Genomic DNA, 27425 nt, shown 5'->3' with positions numbered 1-27425 from the left:
CTGTTTTTTTGTTCTTGTTCTTCCAAGATTCTAGCTTCCATGATCACAGAGAAAAAAGCTTGAAAACACGACCCAGTGGCATCCAAAATAGCTCAGAAAGCAGAAAACAATTTTTTTTTAAAATCTCATTATTTTTAAGCCAATCTTATTATTTTTGGGCCCAACTAATTAATTAGAAGCTAAGGGTTACTGATATTGACAGCAGCATTGCCAGTTCTTATGATTTTATCATGCTTCTTATGCTATTTGGTGGTTTTCTTAAAGCCCCAGCTCTTGGAGTCATGATGATGAGGCTCATCTTTCAATTTAAAAAAAATCTCTACCCCTCATGGTTGAAAAGCTTGACCCCAATGCACCCTAAAGGTGGCTCAGAAACTAGACGGTGAAGGGGGGAATACCCACATGTATTGTTTGAATGAACTCTCATGATACTGGAGCCTGTTCTGTGGTTTCTAAGGGTTGGCCTCACTGTAAGCTTCATAGCCTGGCTCTGCCCAGATCTATCCAGGTTCCAGCAGGAAGCTATGAAGAACAGACTCAATATCCACCCCCTGCACACTATATGGAGAATCTCTGCTCTCTGCAATGAGATCTGAGCTCTGACTCATTTAGGATTTTTCTGATCCTACTGGAGAATTGGCACGCTCAGCACCACCCTTGGCCATTGCATTTTTAGTTAGGCATCCGCGTAGCCCCCTTGGTCGCAGAGACTGACGGGGTCCTGGCGGTTATGCGCGCCGCCATCTTGTGCCGTGGTCCTTCGGTGGGCGCCGCCATCTTGTCCCTCCCTCGGCCTGGGCGCTGCCATCTTGTGCCCTCCCCGATGGATGAGGGCCCCCGCCGCTAACTGTGTGAGTCCATCCGGTTTCATCCGCTGCCTGGCCGGCCATGGAGGGCCTCGCCTGCCGCCTGCTTCTCTGCCTGGGCTGCGCCCTGGCGGCCCCGGAGCTGCTCAATGAGGAGGTGAAGCGGACGGTGGATCTCAGCACCCACCTGGCCAAGGTGACGGCCGAGCTGAGCCTGGCCAACCCGGCGGGGGGCTCCGGGGGCGCGAGCTCCTTCCTGCTGGCGCTGGACCCCGGCCTGGAGAGCCACCTGGCCTACCTCGGGGTGCAGGTGAGTGCGCTCCCCGGCCCGCGTGGCAGCGCGCCCGCTCCTCTGCAGGGGCTCGGCCCCGTCCGCTCCCCCCTCCCCCCAGTGACCTCGGCCTGGCCCGGCCCGTTCTGCGGCGCGGCCTCTGCGTGGGGGACCCCCCCTCCGCACGCTGCTGCCCCTGCGGCGGGGGGCGGCCCCAACCCCTGCACGGGCCCCCCTGTGTGTGAGCGGCGCGGTGCTGGGGAACCCAGAGGTCGCTCATTGCAGGCACGGACACCTCCACTTCCACCTCCGGGGCGTGCAAGCGGCCTTGCGGCCCGCCCTGCCAAGCTGGGGCAGCGCCTGGGCAGAGCTGGCTGCCCGGGCAGCCCCAGCCGCGTGCTTATTTCTGTCCCCTCTGGTGGCCGTTGGTTTTTCTCCTGCCTTTGATTCTGGGCTGATGGTGCAGTGACAGCCACTTCCCTGCCTGGCAGAGACTGACACGTAAGCATAAGTGCCTCAGCCGTTGCAATGCAACCACTAACCACACCGTGGGGGGGAGATGGAGAAATCCGAGAGGTGTCTTAGTAGAAACCTCCACATTGTGTTCCCCAAGCATAATGCTAGCTGCTGCAGGCCACTTGCATGAGATCTATCCAGCTTCTTAAACATTATTATTTCCTGGCACTTTCTGGATGCCTTGAGTAGTAGGGACCCCACCTGCTCTTATAGTGTAGATTTAAGTTTTTATTTTTGGTGTGGGCAAAGGGTGGTTTTGTTATGCCATGGGTAGGTGGGTTAGTGATTTGACAGTTAACATTAATATCCTTGCAGTTGTTTGGCTTCAGCTTGGTGTGGCTTGAAGTTTGGAAGGAGATCCATATAAATGGGAGAGCAGCAAAGAGTCTTGTGGCACCTTATAGACTAACAGACGTTTTGGAGCATGAGCTTTCGTGGGTGAATACCCACTTCGTCGGATTCACCCACGAAAGCTCGTGCTCCAAAACGTCTGTTAGTCTATAAGGTGCCACAAGACTCTTTGCTGCTTTTACAGATCCAGACTAACACGGCTACTCCTCTGATACATAAATGGGAGAGTGAAAGATGTAAATACAAGCTGGGCCCTGAGTCTGAATGGGCAACTGTCAGATGGCTGCCTAACTCTTTCATCCACTTATAACCTTCTTCAAGCACTTGAACCACTTACAGTATTTAGTGGTGAGTGATTCTGAAAAGCAGCTGTTAGTTCAAGGAGCTGGGAGCTAGGATTTTTGGGGTTTGATTCCAGCTCTGCGACTGACTTACTGTATCACCCAGGGCAAAGTCACTTCACCACTCTGCCTCATTTTCCCCTACCACAAAGGATAAATAATGCTGCCCTACCTCAGAGCTTGAGATGTAAGTCTTAAGCCTTTGAAATTTCCAGGTGTATCCTATAAAAGGGCAACATATTAGAATAGCCTAGTGCTTTAAAAATACAATTGGGATTTAAAGTAGTAGTAGAGATTATCAATAGACCTCCACTGAAACACAAAGGATCGAGTTCTGCTTTGATCTAAATTTTGCTTTCAGGTTCTTGAGCTGTACACACGTGGACAGCGACTGCTTCTGTGAGTAGAGCTTAACACACTTTAGGCACCACTGCAGTACGAAGAATAAATCATTATCCTGTGCCAGCATAAATCTGGATCAACTTCAGAAGGGTTGCTCTAGGCTTATGCTGGTGTAACAGAGCAGACGTTGGTCCACATTGTGTTAATGTGGTACTGAAACAAAGGCCTTTGCATGCGTATTCTGTGTGCTGCTATTGATAGCACTCAAGTAGCTTGGTGGTAGGATACAGAGACTTTCACTTCTAGGTCCCCTGTTCAAAGCCAGCTCATTTTGGTAGTGAGTGAGGGTTGTCACCATCAGATGTCTATAAAGTTCCTAGCATGCTGCTGGTGCTCTAAAAATAATTAGGCTACTAAAAGGCCATTATTATGACTGTGAAACAAGGAGGCTGGGTAACCTTGCTTACAGTGTCTCAAAAGGGAATGAGACATGGAGAATGATGCTAATCTGTGTGTTTCATTTACCACATCTAAATGTGGTCTTTCCAGAGCAGTATGGATACATGTTGGAGCAGGACCCAGAGATGCATGGGGAAAGCTTTCATCTTTCAGGCTGCATTTGTCCTATGGATGCTTAGCAGACTTGAGTCTCCAGTTCTAGGGCTATCAATCCAGCACTCTTTTCCTCAAGAAGTTTGAATGAGTAGCTGTGCAGGTGCTGCTTTCTGATGACAACAGTGAGACGGTTGTGCCAGTCTTTGCTTTTTCCATTTGGTGGCCACTCCTAGGAGCTCCAATGAGAGAAGCTCTGTAAAAGGGCCTGCTGGAGGAGTAGGGTCAGCCATTGACAGACTCAGTTTCATGCCTTTGCTAGCTAGGAATCAGCCTAGAACCCCGGCCAAAGCTTCAAAAACTTCAACAGGGGCCTCCAGTTTCTATTCTTGGATACAGACCACAATTTGTTGAGTTGGCCAGTACTAATGATTGTGATGCTAATAGATATTGGGTCTTTAATAAACAATTTTTTGTCAACTAGTATGCGTTGTGTGTCCTGCAATAAGAAATGAATAGGAATTGTGTAGTATTTGACCTGATACATTCAGCTGCTTCACCTGGGAAGCCTAAATGGTGACATGGTGATCAGGCTGTAATGTTTTGTTTTGGAACAGGTGAAAGGTGAGGAAGAGGAGGAGAACACCCTGGAGGTGCGGGAGACTAAGGTGAAAGGTAAAAGGTGAGTCTTACCCTGTAATACCAAATAACAGGGAGCAGTTCTGTTAGGGACCAGTATTTGTAACTTACTCATTCAAATTAGTCCTCCCCAGTTGAGTAATAGCAGAATCAAGAGAGATGTTAGTCTAAGGAACAAGTCCAGGACTTTTAATATTTCATCACGCAGCCCCTACAACAATCTTGATGGTGATTGTGTGTTCTTTATTCTTTCAGAGGCCCATCTTATGTTTCACACCACAGCCTGACCCATCTTACCTTTCACACCACAGCCTGTAGCACAATTTGAGAATACAGGTAACACATAATGGCAGAACCCCAGTTCCAGTCCCCACCGCAAGCTCCAGAAGCAACTCTGCTTAAACAAAACAAAAAATCCCCTCCTTCTCTGGGAGGTCCTGCATGTAATTCTAGGTCTCTGTGCGGGCTACTCAAATGAACCAGATAGCCTACAGTGTAGGACCTGATTCCCAGGTCAGCAAAAGCAGATGCCTTCAGTTTCCTGGGGAAATAAAGTAGTCTGTCTGGCAGCCTCTCCCGCTAGAGACTGCTCCCGCTATTAGGGATGCAGTACAGGTGTCTTCCTCAGCTCCCCTGTACTACGTAAGGAACTCCCCCTGGATCCTAACATCTTATGAAACCCTCCTGTCAGAACATCTGTTGCCACCTTCCTGTATTAGGGAAACTGGGATGGAGATGCATTAGAACCAAATGGGCCCCTTAAGGGTCTGTACTGCCCATCACATACAGTTACAAATTTGTTTTGGCTCTGTTTACGCTGCAATACTGAACCATATTTTTGCTGCAGGGTGTTAGGTTCTGCAGCTTAAAATGGGCCTGTAGCCCCTAAACCAGAGATAGAGCACTCTTTCTAGCCAGAGGCTCCACATCTGCCACACTTGGGAAAGTATCCCATATTTGCAGCATGCTTGGGAGAGCAGAAATTTGTAGTGCAAGGCTCTTTCAGAGGCTGTGCATGTTAGCTATTAAATAAAGTGAGCTTTTTAAACTGGTTCAGCAGTAGTTGCTGGTGATCTCAAGAGGTTGGTAGCTATGGAGTGAAACACTGAATTATCAAGGCAGAACGGTGCCCACTTCGTAGCTATGACTGGCTGATGGTGCCCCAACTAATCCAGGTGGAGGGCTGCATCACAAGTGAGTTAGAGACTGCTCCCTTCCTGCAACTGCCAAGGTCCATCCAGTGGAGTTGTTAGCTACTCTCCTTCCATTGTCTGGGCAGCAGCTCTCGTTAGGTGCTGTGAACCTGCTGTGGAGGTCTGTTTCTTTGAAGGCGGCAAGAGAACTCTGCTGTGGATTAGGTGAAAAATTGTTTTCTGTAGTCCCACACCTCTAAAATTCACTGTCTGCAGGATACCCCTGCTGGGTCCCTGGGCATGGACATCCTTATTAGGGTGACCAGATGTCCCAATTTTATAGGACAGTCCTGATTTTTGCGTCTTTCTTATGTAGGCTCCTATTACCCCTCACTCCCAGTCCCGATTTTTCACATTTGCTCTCTGGTCACCCTAATCCTTATTCAGCTTCAGTCCAGTGGGAGAACAAGTAGTGCTGACTTGAGAGGTAACAGACTCTTAGGAGCAGGAACGTAGGATGTTTGTTTTCCTGTCAGATCATTGCTCATGCTCCATTTTAGATTATTCTCTCCACCTAGAGAATAATGGAAAATCCACAGTGAAGTGCAGCTGTAGAGAAATAGTGAAAGGAACACACCAGTATCTCTACCCAAAAAAACATCACACAGATGGTATGTTGGCTTGATTCCCTTTGAGTATCCATTCAGGCCTGTGCCAAATGATATCCAATTATAGACTGCTCCGTCACCATTTATATGTAAATGTACCCACACAGTATAACAGAAATTTCCTCATGAGGAACAAGCACCAGGCTACTGGCAGAAATCTACTTTAGGCCTGATCCTACAATGCCCTTTGTACAGCACTTCCAGTTTTGCAGGAGGGAGCCCTTTAAGAGCAAATAGAAAACTTCCAGGTTCCCCTTTGCGCCAGTGTGTGTTGCAGAATCTTAAGAGTATGCGTCAGGCCAGTGGAGATCTTGGTGTTTATAGCTTTCCTGCTGTTCTCCCTTTCAGTGGCAAATTCTTTACCGTGAAGTTGCCATCACCTCTGGCGCCAGGTGCCAAGATCCGTTTATCCATCGAAACAGTTTTCACGCATGTCCTGCAGCCGTACCCCACGCACATCACACAGGCAGAGAAACAGTTTGTGGTCTTTGAAGGGAATCATTATTTCTACTCTCCATACCCAACAAAGACCCAAACTACGCGTGTGAAACTGGCCTCCAGGAACGTGGAGAACTACACCAAGCTGGGCAATCCCACCCGGTCAGAGGACATGATTGAATATGGGCCCTTCAAGGACATCCCACCATATAGCCAGGTAAACTCTTGTGGCTAGTGATACCCTGTCTGAAAGACTCTTGAAAATAAATTGTACGCCGTTGTCCTGCAAAGTGCACCACGTAAATATGTCAGTTATGGCTCAAGAAGTTGAATGAGATACAGAGGCATTTGCCTCTAAGCCACAGATTAGGATAGTGGCAAGTGTCTGAAAACTGGTGTCTTATGAGAATTGAGTTGGTATTTCTCAGTCCAGTTCCTAATGGGTAAGTGTCAGTATCACAGAGCCACCACAGTTGGCTTTAGTTGCCTCTGGACTTGGCCTCTCCACTGAGACTGCCAATGAGAAACCTTTGGAGAGAGCAGCAAAGAATCCTGTGGCACCTTATAGACTAGCATCCGAAGAAGTGGGTATTCACCCACGAAAGCTCATGCTGCAAAACGTCTGTTAGTCTATAAGGTGCCACAGGATTCTTTGCTGCTTTTACAGATCCAGACTAACACGGCTACCCCTCTGATACTTTGGAGAGAGGGGTCTCTCTCCAGGGCATGGATGTCATGAGGTGGTAGGGGGAAGAGTTTGAATTGCAGCTGCCTTTGCTATACATACTCTGAGTACACAGAGAGGACTTGAGGGTGTCAATTCAGCAACACTAAATTCACTTCAAAAAAATTAAAAGGAAATAGTAACATGCTGAGGGGCAAACACCTGCTACTCTGAGTGTATAAATATTTAAGGAAGCTCATGGGATAGTATGGAGAAGAGACTCCGTTGATATACAACCTAGTTACTTTGTACATATTGTCCTTAATATGCAGTATCCGCATTCTCCCTGCAAGATTCAGAGTTTGATTTAGCACCACTTAAGTGTTAAGCCAATCACTTGAACATCTGGCTGTTTTTCCTGTCAAGTTTCACCCACCCATCACCAGTTGTTCCAGTGGGATTTATGTCAGGAACTCAGTTACTCATGATGGTATGGGCTCAAAGGAATGGCACCTTGGAACATATGGGTCAGATGGTCTTGTTTATCTTGGGGTGCTGATAGGAGATATCCCCCTGTCTAAGTTGTCTAATTGTTACTGGTCTGTATGAGATAACTCCTTTGCTCTGGGATCCTGATTCTCTCCAGTCCAAAGCATCCATCAGTTAGCTCAGTGAATCCTGCTCCCTGCAGTCAGTTGTATTAATGGCAGGGGACATCTCAGTATCTAGGGGCTTCCTATCTGCCCATGTTAACTTCCCTTGTTGTGAGCAGTCACTTGTGAAATGTAGCATATCCATTCAGCTGCTTTCATTTGATCAGTTAAAACAGCCAGAACATATGCTGAAATTTGCTAAAGTGCTTTAATTGATATCTCCAAAGTATCAGAGCTGAGCTTCAGCTTAGGTGTGTTAGTTTTGAGCTGTGTGCATTTTACACCCTGTATTGTATGACCAGCTGTTATAAATCAAAAAAGGGGGTCCAGAGATGGCTGTCCCTATAATGGAATGATTCACTCTGGGATTTGATGGAGGGGGAATCCTTCCCCCCCTGGGTTTTTTACTTCTTGTCTGGGATTTATATCTTCTTTTCTTTCCTTCTCAGGACATCCTTAAGGTACACTATGAAAATAACAACCCATTCCTGACGATCACCAGTATGATACGGGTCATTGAAGTGTCTCACTGGGGAAATATTGCTGTAGAAGAGACTGTTGACTTAAAGCACACAGGAGCTGTGCTCAAAGGGCCTTTCTCCAGATATGACTACCAAAGGCAGCCAGACAGTGGAATATCTTCTGTCAAATCTTTTAAGGTTTGCATTTTGTGCCCTCTTTCTTACCACCTTCCTATAGAAAATCCTACTGCCCTTTCTTTTGTCTCTTATTTGGCAACAGTACACAAGGGATAAGGGGGAAACATAAAAAGCTTTCAGATATTTACAACATGTCATTATCAAAGAGGAATTACTCAAGGTAGTACAGGAGGGTATAACTGGGGAGCGGGGGAGGTGTCACACACCTTGTTGCTTCTGTAGGCTTATTGCATAAACCAAGTGTTCTGTGCATCCTACATTCTCCTCACAAGCTGCCTGTGTACTACCTGTCAGAGATCCAGTTGAATGCCCCTTCTTGGGCACACACCAGACTGCTGTGAAGGGATCCAAATTCTGAATCGCTGTGTGCTTTACGCCTCCAGAGTCTGAACAGTCATTCACTGCCTCTAGCTTGGGGTCTCTAGGCACACTTTTGGGGTGCCAATCCTCTGTCTAGTACCCCTCCTGAGAGCTGTAAGCCTGCAGTCCAGCTACCCTTCCCCCGGGGCTAGTGCTGATCCCGCCCTTCCCCCAGACTTCCCTGTAGCTTAAACATACCCTCTCCTAGAACTCCTGCCACATTCTGGGTTAATGCTTCAGGGACACACGATAGGTGTGTCACATAACATATACACAGACTGCTCAGAATTGTAAAATACCATTGCTCTTTACTTGATAGCACAAGAAATACACAAATGTATACAAAAATAATAAACATTACATGCACTTCCTTGCCTCAGTTTCCTCGCCACTCTGGAGCATTCTTTGGGCTGGGCTGAAGGTCTTGTGAGGGTGTCCAAGATCCTCTGCTGCAGCTTATGGCATAATTTCTGAACCATGGAGCCCCTTTCTGGGGTAGGTCAGCTTGCTTTCTCCGACCTTGGTTGATCTGACTGCTAAACTGACCCATCCCTCCTTCACTTTGAGTCCTTCTAAACTCCTGCTTTGCCACCTCTGCTCTCTCTGTGTTGTATAGGAATTTTCCACTCTCCAAACACTTTGTTGAGGGGTTGGAGAAAACTAGTTCTCCTAACCTTAGCCAACCCATTGTCCTTCAGATGTTTCCATCTGAATAGGCAGCAACTGAAGGTCTAGTGACCAACCATTGTCTGGAGATGTGTTTTCAGCCCTGTCAGCAATGGCTGATTCCACATTTACATAGAGGCATTCAGTGATACAGCAGTTTTTATAGTAACAACTTCATATCCTCATCAACCAGAACTCAAATTGTACAGACAGATTATCCAAATCATCACACCACCCTCCCACCTCCTTCTATTTCAGGGACTCCCGGTAACCTCCCTCATGAAAGGGGTTCTCTGTGCCACCCTGCCACTCCCCCGTTTCCTCCCCATGGCGGGGCTCCACCATTCTTCTCCTCCCATACTATTATCCCCATTGTTATGCTGGAACGTGTTAATGGTTGCCATCAACAAGTTCTTTGATTTGTTGACAATTACAGAGCTGGTTGAAGCTGCTTGTTTTGCTGATCAGATGCTAGGAGCTGTGTCCCCCATTTCCCCTTCCGGTTTTGATTTTTTTCACCAGAATCTGTGGGGTTCTGCCCATTGATGCCTAGAATATTCCCTTAAATGTTGGAATTGATTGCATGCAGTGTTAAAAAAAAATTGTCATATGACATCAAGACAGACAGAAATGTTACCGAGTTGCGTGTATGAATTCGCAAGCTCAGCCCACTAGGAGCAATGGGATGGAATGAAATGGGAATTTAGGCTGATCAGATAGGATGTGAAATAGAATCCTGAAGGAAGTGGTAGAGCATCACATCCAGGACATTGTGGTAGGCATGTCCCTCATTGCTTGGGAAACTGGACTGGATAAAGTACCACTGACACTGGTCTATAGGGAACAATGTTACATTGACTTCAAGGCCACAGACTGGATGATCCAATAGGGCTTTGTCATCTATAACATCTCTGAATATGGGCAATAGCTTTTGCTGAGCACATTGTGGCTGATCACTTACGTTGACACCATTTTGACACATGCTGCCGCCAAGAAGCTATCTTGTTGCTTCTTGCGAGAAGTGGTGCTATTCCTGACTGAAGCTGAACCAAGTGTCATCAGTGGCTGCTTTGCCTATTCTAGTTGAAATTCTCTTTCTCTAGCAGATGCACTGAGTGCTGCTTCTCTCTCCCATGCAGACCATTCTTCCTGCTGCGGCTCAGGATGTATATTACCGAGATGAAATTGGAAACATCTCTACCAGCCACCTTCTCATCTTGGATGACTCTGTGGAGATGGAGATCCGCCCCCGCTTCCCGCTCTTTGGGGGTTGGAAGACTCATTACATCATTGGCTACAACCTGCCTAGCTATGAATATCTCTATAACCTTGGTGGGTGTCACAGGATTGGAGTAGCAAAAGACCAGACTTATTGTGTTAGAAATCTGACATTTGTACAGTATGGGGCCCTTGTAACCTTTTAGTGTTTATTGCTAGCTGTTACTTCTGTAACTAACAAGCCAGTCTCCAGCTTGCGTGTGCCTCTTCCTGTATCCTTACACCTCTTGTTAAAAACTGCCATTTTCCGGGGAGCCCAATGATCCACTGCTGAGGAGTGCATACAGCCCCCGTCCTTCAGCATCCTGAGATTCACAGACATTGGGAACACCTTCCCATGGAAGCCTGTTTTGTTAAACTACCTAGAATTTTTTCTATCCTTTCTGCCTTCTCTCAGGTGACCAGTATGCCCTGAAGATGAGGTTCATTGACCATGTGTTTGATGAGCAAGTTGCAGACTCTGTGACCGTAAAGATAATCCTGCCAGAAGGTGCCAAGTAAGTGACACTGCTCTTGTGCTGTTACTGCTGAAAATGCTTCACCTGTGCATTGATGGCCAAGTCTCCTGTCTGCTCTTGGAGACAGAGCACCATGAAAACACAATGGCTGACATGAGCACAGAAGACACCTTGGAGCACAGTCTGTCACATATTATAAATTGCTTCTTAAACTGCAGTGAACTTGTTTTCAATGTGCAATTGAGTAGTGTGCATTGGGCCACAAACTGGCCAGTCAAATCTTAAACCATCCCATCTCAGACATATTAGAATCATGTGGGAGTGTCTGTTTATTCCTGCAGGAATATTCATGTGGACAGCCCATATGAAATCAACCGAGCCACTGACGAGCTCCACTACACCTACCTGGACACATTTGGACGCCCGGTGATTGTAGCGCACAAGAACAACCTGGTAGAGCAGCACATCCAGGACATCGTGGTAGGCTTGGCCCCTTTGTTTGAATAACTTAAATGAGCAGCCATGCCTCCTCCACGCTCACCTTTGTAGTCATAACAATATCTGGTCTGGGGCTGAGGCATTCCTGGAAAATGACATGCAAATTGTGTGGCTTTGCTTTTCTGTTACTATGTGAAGTTCTCTCTGCTGGAAGATGTCTGCATTACAGATTCTCACTGGGTTGCAGCCCTTAAGGAAAGCCAGTATAGCCAACGCACAGCCCAATTGGGGAAGCTTGTTGCTCAAGAGATAAAGAAAACCAAGCAATGTGTCTAGGTTGTTGACTACACAGTTTGCATTATCTGAGCTGGATCCATTCTGTGTGCCATAACTATTCTTTCTTGATTTTTAGGAACATTCAGGTGCTTGAAGTTTCTCCCTTGACTAATGGCAAGTCATTGATCACATTCTCTGAATCCTATTTTGCAGGTGCACTACACCTTCAACAAGATCCTGATGCTGCAGGAGCCGCTGTTGGTGGTTGGAGCCTTTTACATCTTGTTCTTCACAGTGATCTTCTATGTCAGGCTTGATTTCTCCATCACCAAGGTACTATATGGCAAGTTGCAGCCTTGTGACTGAGGAGGAAGTTTTATTCCCCTGGTGGTTGGAAATTGCCTGTAGAAATAGTTCCCCTCACTAAATGTTTTTTTCCATTGGAATATTCCTATTTAGGTACATGGTCCCTTATCACTATAGTGTCTGAGCACCTCGAGACCTATTGGTTTTGTTTTGTGATGGATACTCCATCTTTAGCTTCCATGTAAAATATTCCAGCCCTGGGACAGCAAGCCCATCTGAATCTAACTGGTTTGTGACTCTCCTGTGGGAGTCCCTTCCTCCATGTTTTCCCTTGGTTAACCCAGAGCTAGGCTGGTTGATTAGAGGCAGCCAGAGGCTTCTATGATCTGACCAGGCTAATTTTGGCATTCTTTTGACAGCTGTTGGTTTTAAATTGTAAAGTGTAAGATCTGTGATGCTTTTGCATAGCACGTGTGGCTAAAAAGGCATTGCCTCAATTTAATTTTTTTGTATGTGCTTGTCTATGTACCTTATCACCCCTTATAGGATCCAGCTGCTGAAGCTAGGATGAAGGTGGCCTGCATAACAGAGCAAGTTCTCACCTTGGTGAACAAGAGACTGGGCCTGTACCGCCACTTTGATGAAGCGGTGAATAAGTACAAGCAGTCACGGGACATCTCCACTCTAAACAGTGGCAAGAAGACCTTGGAGACAGAGCATAAGGCCCTGACCAATGAAGTAGCCTCTCTGCAGTCCAAGCTGAAGACAGAAGGCTCTGACATGTGTGATAAGGTAAGAGCTCTCTCCTGTCTTAGCTGTGCTCTGTTGCTAGCCTTGTAAGCTACTCTGCCTCCATTCTAGATGTCTTCTGATGCTTAGCTTAACTGCTGCCTCCTGTTCTCTCTTTCATCCACTCCAAAATTACTTGCTTCTTGTCAGAAAGATGTAGGGGATGGAGTTAATTGTTTTTTTGTTTTGTTTTTTTGCTCTGCTGTAGTTTTACTCTTGCTTTTATTGCTCTATAAAATGTGTGGAGGTAAAAAGTTGCTTGTCACTAGCACTCACTGTCTCCGAAAGATCCCCTAGACCAGCTGCATGGGCACATTATTAATGCAGTTGTAACATACAATCCTGCGTCTGTCTTATCGTTACACTCCTAGTAATGGCAAATGGAATGAGAACGTGGATCTTCTAAGTTGAAAAATACCAACAGATTGTATATTATCAAACTATCCAAGCCAATAACACAGGTTATTTTGGGGTCCTGAGCTATTTCTGGGTTTGTTGCCAGAATCCACGTGGGAAGCTATTGCTTCATATTACATGGCTTCTTTGGAATAAAAAGAGAACAGCACTTACAGGTGTTCAGCTACTCCAGTTGCTGTCTTGACTGACTATGTCTGGGACTCTGATTTTTGCATAGAAAGTGCCTCATCTCATTGCTTCACTGGTTTCATTGTAAAATGAAACCAAGAGCGTTAAACATTTACTTGTTAATCTTTTATTTTTGTCCACGTGTGAATTTCACACTGGTGGAAGATGCTGCCTTCACAGCCCAGTAGACTGAATTCCTTTCTCTGCAACAACATGGCAGCACAGCACACACACTACCATTCCCAACCTTTATGCCTCAGCTCTGACCTGAAGCAGCCACCCACCTTGAGGTGTGGGGAGATCAGTTTTTGTGCTGTGGGTACTGATCCCACTGTGAACTGGATTGAGATCCACCAAACTCACTTCACCCTAGCAACCACAATAATTACCGGAAAACTACTACTTTTGGCCACCGCGGTCCTGAATTGGATTTGTACTGGTGACCTAGATTTGAAAGTCTCTAACTTGTCATTAAACATCACTGAAAGTAAGAATTACACCTATCTCAATGCTAGTATCTGGCTTCTGAGGTTTCATTTAAATTTGCTCCGCCCATTTAGCCTCCTGCCCCAAGGAACCCTCCAAATGCCATGTTCACTTATAGCCATGCCAGTGGGAGAGGGTGTTCTATATCCTGTGCTGTGCCTTCCTTGGTCCCAGATCTACCAGCTTTTCTGCTTATTCGTGTCATTGAGCTATTTGTGTTCAGTCCTCTTTAATATTCGTTTATTCTGAACTCCCACAAGGTGAGCGAGATTCAGAAGCTCGACAGTCAAGTCAAGGAGCTGGTTCTGAAATCGTCTGTAGAGGCAGAGCGGTTGGTGGCTGGCAAGCTTAAGAAGGACACGTACATTGAGAATGAAAAGCTGCATTCCAACAAGCGCCAGGAGCTGGTCACCAAAATTGACAACATCCTCGATGCACTATAACTTCAGTTAAAGTGGTGGGAGGGGGGAGAAACATGAGTTGAGATTAAAGGCTGTTGAGTGGACATGCTCTGAGCCAAACCAGTGATGCTCTTTGGTCAGCAAAATCGGGGAAGGGAGAAAATTTGAAATGGAAAATGCCTGCAAATAACTTTTTTTGGCTTAGTCTTTTTTAGGGCTTGTTTGCCTATCAGCATCTGCTGTGGAAGGGACCATGGTATAACAAGATTTGGATTTGGTTGTAACAGGGTTCCTTCCACACAGGCAAGGCAAGACAAGTTATAAAGCAGTCTCCACTCTGTATTTTGCTGTGTAAGAGGGCCCTTACTGTCCCTGTACAACTAGCCAGACAGCCTGGGTGCAGACGTGCTCATGGCAGATCTGAACGTTGGGACCAGAGAGAATAAAGGCATCTTTGTTCTTCTGAAGGCTTTAAAATAAATCCATTCCCCCTTGAATTTATACTTTTATATTTTGGGGAATAAGGAACTCGAGCAAAGGAGTTTTGTACTGTTTTTTGTCACAAAAAGTGAGGTTTTTCAAGCTGGCAATGTTCTGAGCCTATTTAAAATAAAGCAGTGGCTGGAGCCCAGTGCAGCTGAGGGTTTCATCCCCTGAAAGCCTGTGCTTGTTCCTATGTTTTTTTTTTAATATGTAAGCAAGACCCAATTGAAATAAACAAGGGAGGATGGATGTTCAGTGCTTTCTCTTTATTTCTGAAGGACCTTGCTGACTCCTGCAGTAACCTAGACTCAACTGCCAAGCTAATATATAGATTGTTTTTTCTTATGCAGCCTTTTCTTGTGCCCCATGCCTCAGGACGCTAGGGTGACTCAGTGATTGAATGAGGCAGGCTCAAGAGGAAGGGCCCTGGTGTGGAGGAGAGGTTAACAGGGGCAGGAGAGGAAAGATTAATAAGACTGGGATTTTTCAGCTTGGAAAATAAATGTCTAAGGGGGGATATGATTGAGGTCTATAAAATCATGATGGGTGTGAAGAAAGTAAATAAGGAAGTTTTATTTACTCCTCATAACACAAGAACTAGGGGGTCACCAAATGAAATTAATAAGCAGCAGGTTTAAAACAAAAGGAAGTATTTCTTCACAACACACAGTCAGCCTGTGGAACTCTTTGCCAGAGGATGTTGTGAAGGCCAAGATTATAACAGTTCAAAAAAGAGCTAGATAAATTCATGGAGGACAGGTCCATCAGTGGCTATTAGCCAGGATAGATAGGGATGGTGTCCCCTAGCCTCTGTTTGCTAGAGGCTGGGAGTGGGCAGCAGGGGATGGATCACTTGGTGATTACCTGTTCTGTTCATTCCCTCTAGGGCATCTGGCATTGGCCACTGTCGGAAGACAGGATACTGGGCTAGATGGACCTTAAGTCTGACCCAGTATGGGCGTTCTTAAATTCTTAACAGCGGTGACTGGCAGGGCAGCAGTTGGGAGTAAATCTAGCTCCACGCTGGGGTGAAGACGGTTCCCCTGGGGGCAGCCTCCCCTCCTCCCCCCACTGGCCAATAGGGAACTAAACTCAGCCCTAGCCATGTTCTAGCTCCTAACCTGGCCCCCTTAAACTTTTCTGCTGCCCCATTAGGCTCAGGTACAGTCAGTTTTGCCTTCCTCACCTAGAACCGCTCTGCAGTGGCTTCTCTTCGCAGGGGAACAGTTTGAACCAGGACTAACCTGCAGGGGAGTGTCAAGGTTCTAGGTCCCTTGGGTTTACTGTCACACACCCATCCCCAGGGTGGGGTGAGTAGGTGTGACTCAGTTTGTCCACCAGAAGGTGTTGCTGTTACACCTCAGGCCCACAGCATGTATGCAGGGCCCTGGGTTGCAGAGGAGGGGGGGGTGGGCTGGGAGGTTGGGGTGTGAATGGATGGGGCTGCCCCACACACCCTGGTTTCATTCTACTCTTGTGGTGCCATTGTTTTGGTTCAAACACTAACTCAACTTACCTAGGCCCCCAGGGCAGGCTGCAGGGCAGTCATGCAGAGGGCCCAGGCCCACCCACAGCTCAATCCAGGCTCTCCAACCTGCCCAGAATCAACATTGGGCCTGTTTCAGCTGGAACAGTGAGCCCAGCTGCCTAGCCTGTTAATTCTAACACACTAGCACCCAAAGACAGGTTCCTGCCCTCCAGAGCCTCCCTCCAGTTTGTTCTTTTCCATGTTAACTGCCTCACCTCACACCAGCACCCAGACTGTCTTTGCAAAGATAGATTCTATAAAAGCATGTTTCCTGTCAGCCTTTAGATTCCCTCACCAGTCACATGCTTTCCCTTAAGAAAGAATACTGTATGTGTGTGTGTGTGTGTGTGTGTGTGTGTGAGAGAGAGAGAGAGAGAGAAAGAATTGCTTGAGGCCCCCTAAACATATTCTCTCTCCCCCCACTGGCCTGCTTCTGTAGATGGAAAACATGTCCTGTGTACCTTACACACACCCCAGCTCCTGTCTCGCTTTCTAGGTCTCTCCCTTCTGCAGGCATTGCTCATAAGTTGCATCCTGAGACCCTATTGTGTGCAGTTTCCTCTGTTCCAGACAACAAGCCAGCAGTGGAAGCCACCTAAGTGTGGGCTGCAGACGATTTGCTGGGCAGTACCATACCAAAGTGCTCAAGGTTGGTGCCACACTGTCTGCACACACATACTGAAAGCCCCAGAAGGCAGAGAGTTCTATTCATTTACAATACTGAGTGATTGGATACGTGTTTCTGTGCAGTCATTTGTCCACTTATTAAAGTCAGGGGCATAGAAACCGTGCTACATATTTATAAAGCAACAGGACTGACCAATGCCCCTTTCCTCTCTAGGCTAACCCATCACCAGCCATTGCAGATCAGTTGTGATCCATCATAGAAATCACAGAACTGTAGGACTGGAAAGGACCTTGATAGGTCATTTAGTCTAGTCCTCTGCACTGAGGCATGACTATTATGTAGACCATCCCTGATAGGTGTTTGTCAAGCCTGTTCTTAAAAACCTCCAGTGACATACAGTCTCACCTAAATCTCCCTTTCTGCAAATTAAAGATGCTGCAAAACCCCTCTAAAGTCTTGTATTCTGCATTGTTCCGCTAGGCCCTCTTTCCTGCATGGGGGCTCAGTGCAGTTCCCCCTGGAATCTTTCACCATTGCTCTGTAGATCTCCCATATGGGGAACTAGACAGCACTGTGTAAAGGGAAAACCTCTGTCCTTCCAGAGCCAGCCCCTGCTGCCCCAAAAGCTGGATCTTTGCCCTCCACACTGCTCCCTGTTCTGGGCCAGGGAGTGAGGTGACCAAGAGGGAATCCAAATCCAAGTTTAACAGTGATAAATACTTAAAGGTATTTGAAGATTTAATCCCAGCTCTTACTGAAATTAGCTTTTAAACAGGCTCCCTGTTAGGGAGGGAAGGAGTGAATGAGTGACAGCGGCTTGGGTAAAAGAGCTATGTCCAGTTTGAATTTTTTGATTAATAGATTATAAGGCCAGAAGGCACCACTGTGATGATCTGTGACCTTCCCCCCCCACATCAAATGCAAGGGAGCAATCAACTGCTGATGGATCTTCAAGGTGTCTGCCCCAGAAGCCCAGAGTACATTATATCCTTACAGGAGTTCTGGTGTGGTCTCCAGCTGTGTGCTGCAATTCTATCAGTACTCCCAAGCTAAGTAGCTGAAGCGTGGTCAGTCAGTACATGGATGGGAGAGTTCTAAAGAAAACCCCGTGGGTAAGGATGGTCTCGACTCAGCTGGCATTCAGTACCAACTCAGAAGGAAGAAAGGTGGAACATAAAAATAAGGTCCAAGTCAATAAAGATGCTGTGGCATTACAGTAAATATCCCAGTGACCTAGTCCATTCAGCCTACCTAGAATTCCTTAGCAGCTGTAGTTGAGAGATTTCTACACTTCTGGTCCTAAAATGTAGCGTGCTGTAAAATAGCTGTTGTGTTCCAGCCTAAAGGTGGCTGCAGCAAGCCCTATACATCCCTTATCTATTTTACAGACATATGGTGAGGCTTTATTTTATTTAAAAAAAATAAAATTCTTTGAGATCCTCAGAAGGGGTTTGAGAAGGGTAGAGGGTTAGTATTTTCACAGAAAGTGTATTATTCACCTGTCTACCTTCTCTAAAATCCCTCCCATTCTGCTGTCTTGGAAGCCGGTGATATTGCTGTGGACCAAGGGAAGGCTGCCTTAGGCCAGGGGCTTTCTTCTGAGGAGGGGAGACATTCTCTGGCATACACCCTTCCCTGAAATGTGCCCTAACATATCCCAGCCTCCTGCAGGTGGAAGGGACAGAGAGCATTCAGAAGGAGAGCTGGACTGCTGCTTTGAAAATGGGCAAGAGCTTCTGGATTTAAAATGAGAGGAGGAAACTCTGTGTCCTTTTCTGTCCCTCTCCGCTGTAGGCCTCCCGAGGCTATGCTCTCCTCTGTCTTTTTGCCCTCTGTGTTCTCCCTCAGGGATTTCTCTTAACTGCACCAGGAACAGAAGGTGTGGTGCTAGGGCTTCCTAGTTCTGATGGCTCTTCCACCCCATCTCTGCCTGAAGGGTTATAATTCACTTAAGCCAGCTGGCTTCTCAAGGTGCTAATTAGACAACATATAGCTACTGCCCTCCCCAATGGGCAGAGGGGGGCTGTAGGGCAGAGTTGAGGAGGCCAGCCCTGCAGCACCACCTTCTATCCAGAGCCCACACACAGCCCCATTACCCCCGACTTTGAAGTCCTTGTTCATCATCTCTGTAATTACAGTATATTCACATCTCATGGAGTCTAATCTCACAAATAACCCTGCCTTGGGTTGCCGCAACTTGTTTGGTATCCCAAACTGGGACTGTACAGTATCCAAACCCCCATGGACAAACAAACTGCACAGCAGCCAGCTCCTAGATTGTCAGATCTCTTCTCTGGAGCTTGACCCCAACCTGCACAGAGGGAAGCTGCAGTCTCTGTGCTATAGGAGGCCCCCTTGGCTCAGTATAAAGAGGGCATTGGCAAGGGATCTGAATCACTTTTGCATTGTTTCTCCAGTCTCTATTGCAGGTGTACGCAACCTATGGCACAGGTGCTGAAGGTGGCACGCAAGATGATTTTCAGTGGCACTCACACTGCCCGGGTCCTGGCCACTAGCCTGGGGGGGGGGGGCTCTGCATTTTAATTTAATTTTAAATGAAGCTTCTTAAACATTTTTAAAACCTTATTTACTTTACATACGACAATAGTTTAGTTATATATTATAGATTTATAGAAAGATTTAATAACAGATTTAATGTTTCTAAAAATGTTAAAATGTATGACCGGCACGCGAAACCTTAAATCAGAGTGAATAAATGAAGACTCGGCACAGCACTTCTGAAAGGTTGCCGACCCCTGCTCTATTGTTTATAACCCCCGGAGAGCCTGGCCCTAGCTTTTTCCACAGTTCTCTCTTTTCCTCTAGCAGGCAGGCTGGTTTATGAGCACCCTCCCTCAGGGTTTTCTGTGGCACTCACCATCAGGGCATGTAAACACTGATGGGCCAAACCATCTGCTATTCCAGCCCTGGGACTCCAGACACATTAACACACCTCAGGCCTGACCAGCAGCACCCCTGCCCCGCCAGCTGCTATTCCTGTCCTCACCTTCCCACACGGCTCTACCAGTGCATCTCAGTCCTGACCTACAGCCCCCCACCAGCTATTCCAGTCCTGGAACCCAACACAACAGCCCCTATTCTCAGATTCCTTGATTTTGATCAGGGCTCCACTCACCCAGTGCCAATGATGGGAGCGCTCTTCAGGCTGCATGGCAAGCAGAGTGGTGTGCAGATCACTGCCTCTCCCAGACAGGTAAAGGGAGGGGGGAAATAGAGAGACTTACAGCTCAGCCCCTCCTCACAGCCAGACTCCTGGAGTAGGGGAGGGGTGGACAGGCTGCTAGCTTAGGCCACATTCCAGGCCCATCTGTCAGAAGGATCTGCAGTGCCACCTCCCATCCCAGTCAGTTCAACCTCCAGGCAAGAGTGTGAAATACAGCAGCCTGCTCTGAGTTGGACCTCCTGCCATGCTGCCCATCTGCAACACAGAGTGTGTGTGTGTGTGGGGGGGGGGTATTTCTGGCCCCTAGCAGAGGGACTCAGGCCAGCTAACATGGAGCTTGATTTCAAAAAGAAAGGTGCCCATGAGAAGCCCCTGCCCTTACCCACCCTGTTAGCTGGGCTCTGTCTGAGAAATAGGAGAGCCCTTATGTTCCAGCCAGGACTTGAGAATGCAGAATCCCCCAGGGGAAGGAAAACAATATTTCAGACTCAATCAAGTGCCTTTTTCCATCATAATACAAGCTGGCGACCCCATAAATAGAGTGTGATGGTCCCTTATTGCTTCTGTGCAAAAAAATGACACAATAATACCTTGATCTTTACAAAAATTCCTCACAGACTCTGGAAGGCAGGTAGTTCTCCTCCTCCTCTTGTAGAGAGGGGACAGACACAGGGTTGGGGAGCTGGGTTTGTAACCCAGGAGATGCCTGGCTTCCAGGCCAGTACAAAAACCTTGAGTTCACATTATCTCATCTCACATGGACTGACTTCCTTCCTATACCTGCTAGTCCCTGAGTGGGAGAATGAGCAGCCCTCCTCCTCTACTCCCATATAAGCTCCTGACCTCAATGAGTCAAGTTTAGATGCTATTATTAGGAGCCTCTGTTGAAAAATTCCACACTGGACAGTTAGACAGTAAAAAAAAAAATTACTAGTATAGAATTCTGTATCCAACACCCCCAGGCAACCAGGGTTTGAAGGAAAGCAGGGTGATAGGGCATATTCTGTGCCAGATTTTGAGTGGCACTGGGTAGCAGAGTGAAAGGGACTGGATTGGAGGGGCATCCAATGCCAGTATGCAGGGTCTGAACTCTCCCCTGTAATACAATGCAGGCAGGTCCTGAGATGGAGAAAGCTGCCCCCCTCAGGCACAGGGTTTGTAATGCTGCTCCCTGGAGATGTTGCCCTGTCTCTTGGGCTTCTGGCAGATCAACTTTGTGCTGCCTCTACACTGACTAGCCCAACTGGCTACCCCTAAAGGGACTCCATGGCCCCCTGACTTTGCACTGGGCTTTTCCCTCAAGCTATCTTAGATCCTTCTCAGGAGGGATCTGTTTTTGTACAGTGGAGCTCTCAGTGTCCAAAAGCTCAAAGCTGTGCAGAAGGGACAGTGCATGCTGTGTCTTTCCCACTCCAGCCCAAGGGCTTACTGTTCAGAGGCTGCTGAGCAGCCCTCAGATTCTGCTCATTAGTGGAGGGCTTGGCTGCAAACAGGCAGCTATAAATAGGAGCAGAACTGCAGGCAGCCAGGCATGGCTGCTGCTGCAGAGTATCAAGCTGATTGCAGGGTGGTGGCGCTAACAGTCCCCTGGGGGGAGCTGACTCATTTCCACAGACTAGTGATTAAAGCAACTACAGCAGGACCCTCTTTCCCTTTCTACCACCCCCAAATCACTCCCCAGTCAGGATGTAAGCAAATCCCAGTGCACTTTATAAACTAAGCCACATCACCCACCCAAAATACAGCCACTTGCAGAGCGGAGCACAGCACATTACTGGGGAGAGGGGAAATCATTGGCTAGGCAGGTCAGAGAAATCCCAACTCTTAAGAAAAGTGCTCTTGGGCCCTCTGAGCCCACACAGAGCAGAAAGGAACCTTTACAGCTCCATCTGGTGCTCCTGGCCCCAGCTCTGGGGAGGAATCAGACTGACTCATTGCTAATGCAAGTACTGCTATTGCTATAAAATAGGTTTTAAGTTCAGGTATAACATAGACTATAGACACATACCGATCCATAGCCTCACAGAGTGGGTCTCACCCAGAGCAGTGACCCTTTGGCTTTCTTTATATCTAGGCTCAAGGTAGACAGAGCTGGACACAGTAGGCCTGTGACTCTCAAAGTTCAGGGAGGCTATGACAAGCAAGAGGAAGGGGTCTTGAATGATCCTCAAGGCTCAATGCCCTCTCTGCTAAGCCCCAAGGAAAAGCAGTGGCTGGGCTCCATTGACAATAGTCCATGACTATAAAGACGTCACAATACATCAGAGACCCATACAGCTCTTGGCTCCTACCAAATCTATTTGTAAGAAATGAGGAGAGGAAAACAAACCTACCCAGAGTTCAGGATCCTCACCAGCTGGAAGACAGGGATGCAGCAAACAGCCTCCAGTTGTAAAAGGGCTCCTTTAGGGTTGCAGCTGTCTATCACTGCCAAATTTAAAGGGCCAGCCACAGAAAGGAATGCTGGGGGTAAAGGGGAAATTGTATAAGAAGGCGGCCCTGGCCTGGGGGAAGGGTAGTAAGGACTGGGAAGGCACCAAGGAAGTTGGGCTTGCAGAAGGGTTGTGTACATCACTGTCTCTCAGAGCTGGAAAAGCCCTGGTCTTAGTGTGGGAAAGTTCCCAGAACTGTATTCTCTAAGGTATCTCCTCCTTGAAATAATTTAAGCAACAGGGTTTCCACCATTTCCCTTGACCATGGAGTCCAGCAGGTCTCAGCGGTAGGAACTTTCCCTGATAGCTCTGACATTTCCCTTTGACCAGTTTGATCCCATTCTCCTAATTTCCCAACCCAGCAATTCCTTTCCCCCTAGGAGTTCGCATGCCCCAGCTATAGATGCCATTTAAAAGCTGACTGGCCTCGTTTTCATCTTTGCCTTCTTGAACGAATACTTCTGATTGGTCCTCTTATTGGTCAGAATATACTATGTGCCCCAGTTGATGCCGCTGTTCACCCCACTGTACCGTCCCCCATTGAGGTTGGCTGCTAGACAGGAGTTGAACGACCAGCTGGCCCAATAGTATGTGCTGCAGTTGCCTGGGGGGGGGGGGGGTAGTTGTCACTGTTGCTGTCTCAGGTGATGAAACACTTGTAGTTGTGGCTGTGACTGTAGCTCAGGGTGTTGCCGGCCTTGTCTTGGCATTCCCAGGCCATCAGCTGTACTTGTTGGCCTCGCTGGCCCCCCTGAACGTGTGGTAGGTGGCGTGGCACTGGATGCCATACCACTCCTCCAGCTCCATGCACAGGGCATGCTGAGCCAGCCGGGTCAGGCTGCACAGTTGCTTGTTACCCAGCCAGGGCTCACCCTGCAGGCTACCAAATCCCAGCCTGTACTCTTGCCAGGTGCGGTTAAAGTCCAGGGAGCCATCCTGCCGGCACTGGAACACAGTTCAGCCATCTCCATGGGTCACCATGTCACAGTACGCCTGCAGTGGGAGGGGATGGCAGGTTTCCAGCAGCCGCAGGAGCCTATCATAGGCAGACAGGGAGGCACTTCCTCTGGGATCTCTACCCCTCCACAGAGGCCCCAGGACACAGTGAGATCCCCTTCAGGCTAAGCTCTGGCAGGAGGCAGCTCACTTCCGTGAGTGCTGCTCCTAAGCTGGGTTCACTCTTTCCACAGAGCAGGCTGTATCCCCAAACTCCCTCCCTCAGGAACAGACCTCGCTGCTGCCTCAGTGCTGCTCCCTGTCTGGGAAGTTCGGAGCTTTGGAGGGCAAAGCTGCCAGGTGTCCTGGCACAGGCCTCATTTAATGAAATACGATTCAACACAAAGTGTGAGATGCCACAAAGATAGAGCAGAGGGTGCAGGATTCCAGCTCAGGGCAAAGGACCAAATGCTCCCACAAGAAGAGGCGGGGAGGGCTGTGAGTATGGAGCATCCCTGTGCATAGGATCCATCCTGTGCCCTGTGAGCCTGGTGCTTTTGGGCACCTGACACAGCCTGGGTGCGTGGCACTATTGCAATAATCCAGTGAGACCCAACCCAGCCCAGCAGCTGGCGCTCTTACCTCGAAAGGATGCTGGAGTGGGATGGGTTGGATGGTGTAGATCCCACTGTCCCAGATCCTTTGCTTGTGGATCTCAGCACAATCCCAAGGGAACGTCTGCTCTGACTTCTTAGAGGATTCCAGTAGGAGCAGCTGACATAGAGACCAATAACTCACAAAGCCTGGCAGTGAAAAGGCTAAACTGCTAAAGTGTCTGATGCGTTACATTTTTGGCAGAGCCCTTCTGTGTTTTTACAGGGATCCTGTGAGGAGCCAGGGGTGAGGGAGGTCTGGAAACATGGCTTTATCATGTCTCTGTTCAGTCATGGTGCCAGGGAGCAGAAGGGGACAGAGCCCCCAGGGCCAGCATGGAGGCACAGCTGGAGCCACTCTGCAGGCGCTGAGGGCAGACACACATGACTGGATGATGTGGGAGTAACTCCACAAGAGGAACCTTATGGAGATTTCCTCCCTACAGCCCCTCCCCCTTAGTGAGTTCTGCAGCAAACGGTGATGAGGTCCACAGGGCTCTGCAAATATTAACTAATTTACCCTCACACACCCTGAGACACACAGAAATATTATCACCCCACTTTATAAACGGTAAACTGGCACGGAGAGGGGAAGTGACTTGCCTAAGGTTGCAAAGGGAGGCAGTGTCAAAGCTGAGAGTGGAACCCACAAGTTCCTGGTTTCAGTTCTGTGCTCAAATCACCAGACCTGGCCGCAGCTCTCCTCAATTCAGACTGAAGCCATAGAGGGTAGTTTCTGGGTTTAAATGCTCCCAGATCTGACATGTGCTGTGAGGGGGGTCACCTACTCCACTCAACACAAGGCAGAGAGACAAAGTGGCCAGCCCTATATTTACCCAGAGGTGTTGGTGGCTCCTCAGCCTTGCGTTCTCTTCCTAAATCTGCAAAAGCAGCAGCAATTGGACTCATTGACATTACTGTAAAACCCCACTGTTGACACCCCTCGGTTCTTTCTCCCCTCCCCTCTCTTCTGGCTTGTGAAAGCTCCTAAATTCCCTCCTGGCCACTTTAGTGACTGAGCTATTCCAGTCCTGGGAGCAAGCACAGCGCTGCTGACGCACCTCACTCCTGGACTGCAGCTCTCTTCGCTGTTCCGATCCTGGGACCTCCCACAGCTCTGCCAATGCACCTTGATTCCAGTCCACAGTATCCCCAGCTCTTCCAGCGCATGGCCTGCGCCTTCAGAGACACTAAGAGTTGGGCCACATGGGTTTTGTATTGTGGACAAATGGGGACTAGGACAAGCTTCTCCAAACTCAGTTTAATTTATGGCCTGAACTAGTATTTGCACTGGTGTCACTACACCCCTTGATTCACCTCCCACCCTGACTGGACTGGGTGCATGGAGTATCCAGGGAGGGAGATTGGCTTCTTTGCCCAGACTAAAGTCTCCATGAACTGCTGGGCCCATCGGTTTAGCAATGGGGAGCTGAACTATCTCCTGGGGGATAAAAGGAAAGGTTTACATAGCAACATCTCTGGCTGTATCTCTCCACCTTGCCCAGGAAAGAAAGGTTTCAGTAATGCTAATTAATATGATACACTTTATCCCAAAGGACTGTACACACACAGGAATGCAGCCACCTCTGAAGTGTAATGAGGCGGCTGATTAACAGCACACAGGAACACGGCACAGTGGTTTAGGGCACGAAGCAAAGGATGTCATAGCTAACTGGTATTATGGGGGGTAGTTTAGGTAGGCAGTGTAGTTCCCAGAGTCCCTGTGGGGCTTACTTTGCACATCATCTCCTTACCTTGGACTCCCACCTGCCTCATCCCTTTCAGTGCCAACTGTGGCTGTTCCTTTGTCTCCAGCGTCTTGCAGTGTCTGCTTGCTGAAACCAAGTGCCACTGAGCGAGGGCTGAGGAGGGAGAGATCCCTCAACATCAGCAAATGGGGACCCAAGCTCTGGCTGAGCTGCACTGGGGAGGGAATGTGTCCAAGTGCAGCTCAGCGTCTGGTTGGGCTTTGACCAACCACCGGCAAAGTTGGTTTGCAACACTGTTTTTCCCCATTAAAGCAAATGGCGTGCTAGTGTAGGAGCCTGGGTTGGCAGTTGCTGGGGGCTACTGCAGAATTACACAGGGGAAGCAGCAGCAGCTGTACTCTTTCCAACCGGGTATCCTGAGGTGGATGGGCCTCTGCAATCTGGAACTAGAGTTCACTCTCTGACCATGATCAATGCCCCCGTTGGCCTCCCCTGGGGCTGCCAATGAATGCCAATTGGGATGGTGGTTTAGGGGGTAAGGACTCCTACCCATTACTGGACTGTGACACCCCCGCACCAACTCGCTTCACATGAAGCATTAAGGGCCAGATTTTCAAGAACTCTGCTCTCATTTAGGCACCTAATGAAGTGACCAGATCTTCAGAAGTGCTCAGCATCAATCTGCTCCCATTATTTGCAAGGGGGAAGATGAAGTGAGAGGTGGTGGTTGGGGGAAACCTCCATTGTGCTCAATGGGGATGGGGTGATGAGCACTTCTAAAAATCTGGCTACACGTGTGTTGTGAGCTCCTTCAAGCAGGACACAGAGGCCTAGGTTGTCATAAGCCCAGCCTTCCTGTACGTCTTAGTTCTCCCTAGAAGCTGAGGATTCGTGGTTAACGTCAACGGTTAAACACTACACCAGCGAGTTGCCTCATGTCATTATCACTCTGGGCCTGAACTGGAACCTATCCATGCCTATGACCTAGAGCTGAAAAACTCCATATTTTATCCCCAGATCTCCATACCATCCAGCTCCCACTGATCTCTGATAGCCTCCAACTGCCTCCCAACTTACAGCCTTATCCCGCTTTTGTAAAAAACCTGCTGTCCAAGGATGAGGCTTGCCATTTAAACCAGCTGTTAGTGGAAATCATCTGCCATGGTATAAGTACCTAGTGAGAAGTTCATTTTCCATACCCCCCAGAGGTAACCAAACTATACCCAAGGGCTGGCCACACTTAACTAGCTTAACATGGGCAAATGGCAGCTACTTATCTTTAGTGAAAAGGTGCAGCCTGCAGAGATGACACACATCCCAGCATGCTGTATTCCAGCTGGAGCGGAAGGAAATGGACAGCATTCGTTGTATGAAGAACCTCACATCTTTTAGTGGTTTATATTTTTGATTTGTGCATTTTAAGCATATGTCGCAGGAAAAGCTATCCCCTGGCACCAAACCAGTCTGATGATTTAGCGTCATCATTTACTGGAGGGATGAAGAGGTATCTGTGTAATATACATAGAGAATGGCTGCAAATCTGTGTCTAGAGAGAGAGACACACACATCTGCCTCCACAAAGAATCTGAGAAATGACTCATGGTGGAAAAGCCCTAGTAGGTCCCAGGGGCCAATGCAGAATCCTCTGTGGTACATTTTTCAGGCCCACAAGCAGTCTAGTTTTAAATATCTCCAGGGAAGGAGCTTCCACCACTTCCCTTGAAAGACCATTCCACAACCTAGTAGATTTTGTCAGGAGGTCATTTCCCCCATATTCAACCTAAATTTTCCTTTGC

General features: G+C 48.0%; 1 protein-coding gene across 1 annotated transcript; it reads left to right on the top strand.

Annotated features, from left to right (window-relative positions):
* Window positions 1-803: 803 nt before the first annotated feature.
* On the top strand, window positions 804-14814 carry RPN1 (ribophorin I). Its single transcript, XM_045022921.1, has 10 exons — window positions 804-1116; window positions 3797-3861; window positions 5968-6274; window positions 7824-8033; window positions 10199-10391; window positions 10735-10834; window positions 11137-11275; window positions 11723-11842; window positions 12362-12607; window positions 13936-14814. Exons 1-10 carry the CDS (start codon window positions 889-891, stop codon window positions 14116-14118), a joined length of 1791 nt encoding a protein of 596 aa, XP_044878856.1. The 5' UTR covers window positions 804-888; the 3' UTR covers window positions 14119-14814.
* The last annotated feature ends 12611 nt before the right edge of the window (window positions 14815-27425 follow it).

The sequence above is a fragment of the Mauremys mutica genome, chromosome 7, assembly GCF_020497125.1.
Source record: "Mauremys mutica isolate MM-2020 ecotype Southern chromosome 7, ASM2049712v1, whole genome shotgun sequence".
Lineage (NCBI taxonomy): Eukaryota > Metazoa > Chordata > Testudines > Geoemydidae > Mauremys > Mauremys mutica.
This window is presented reverse-complemented; position numbering and strand designations above follow the sequence as displayed.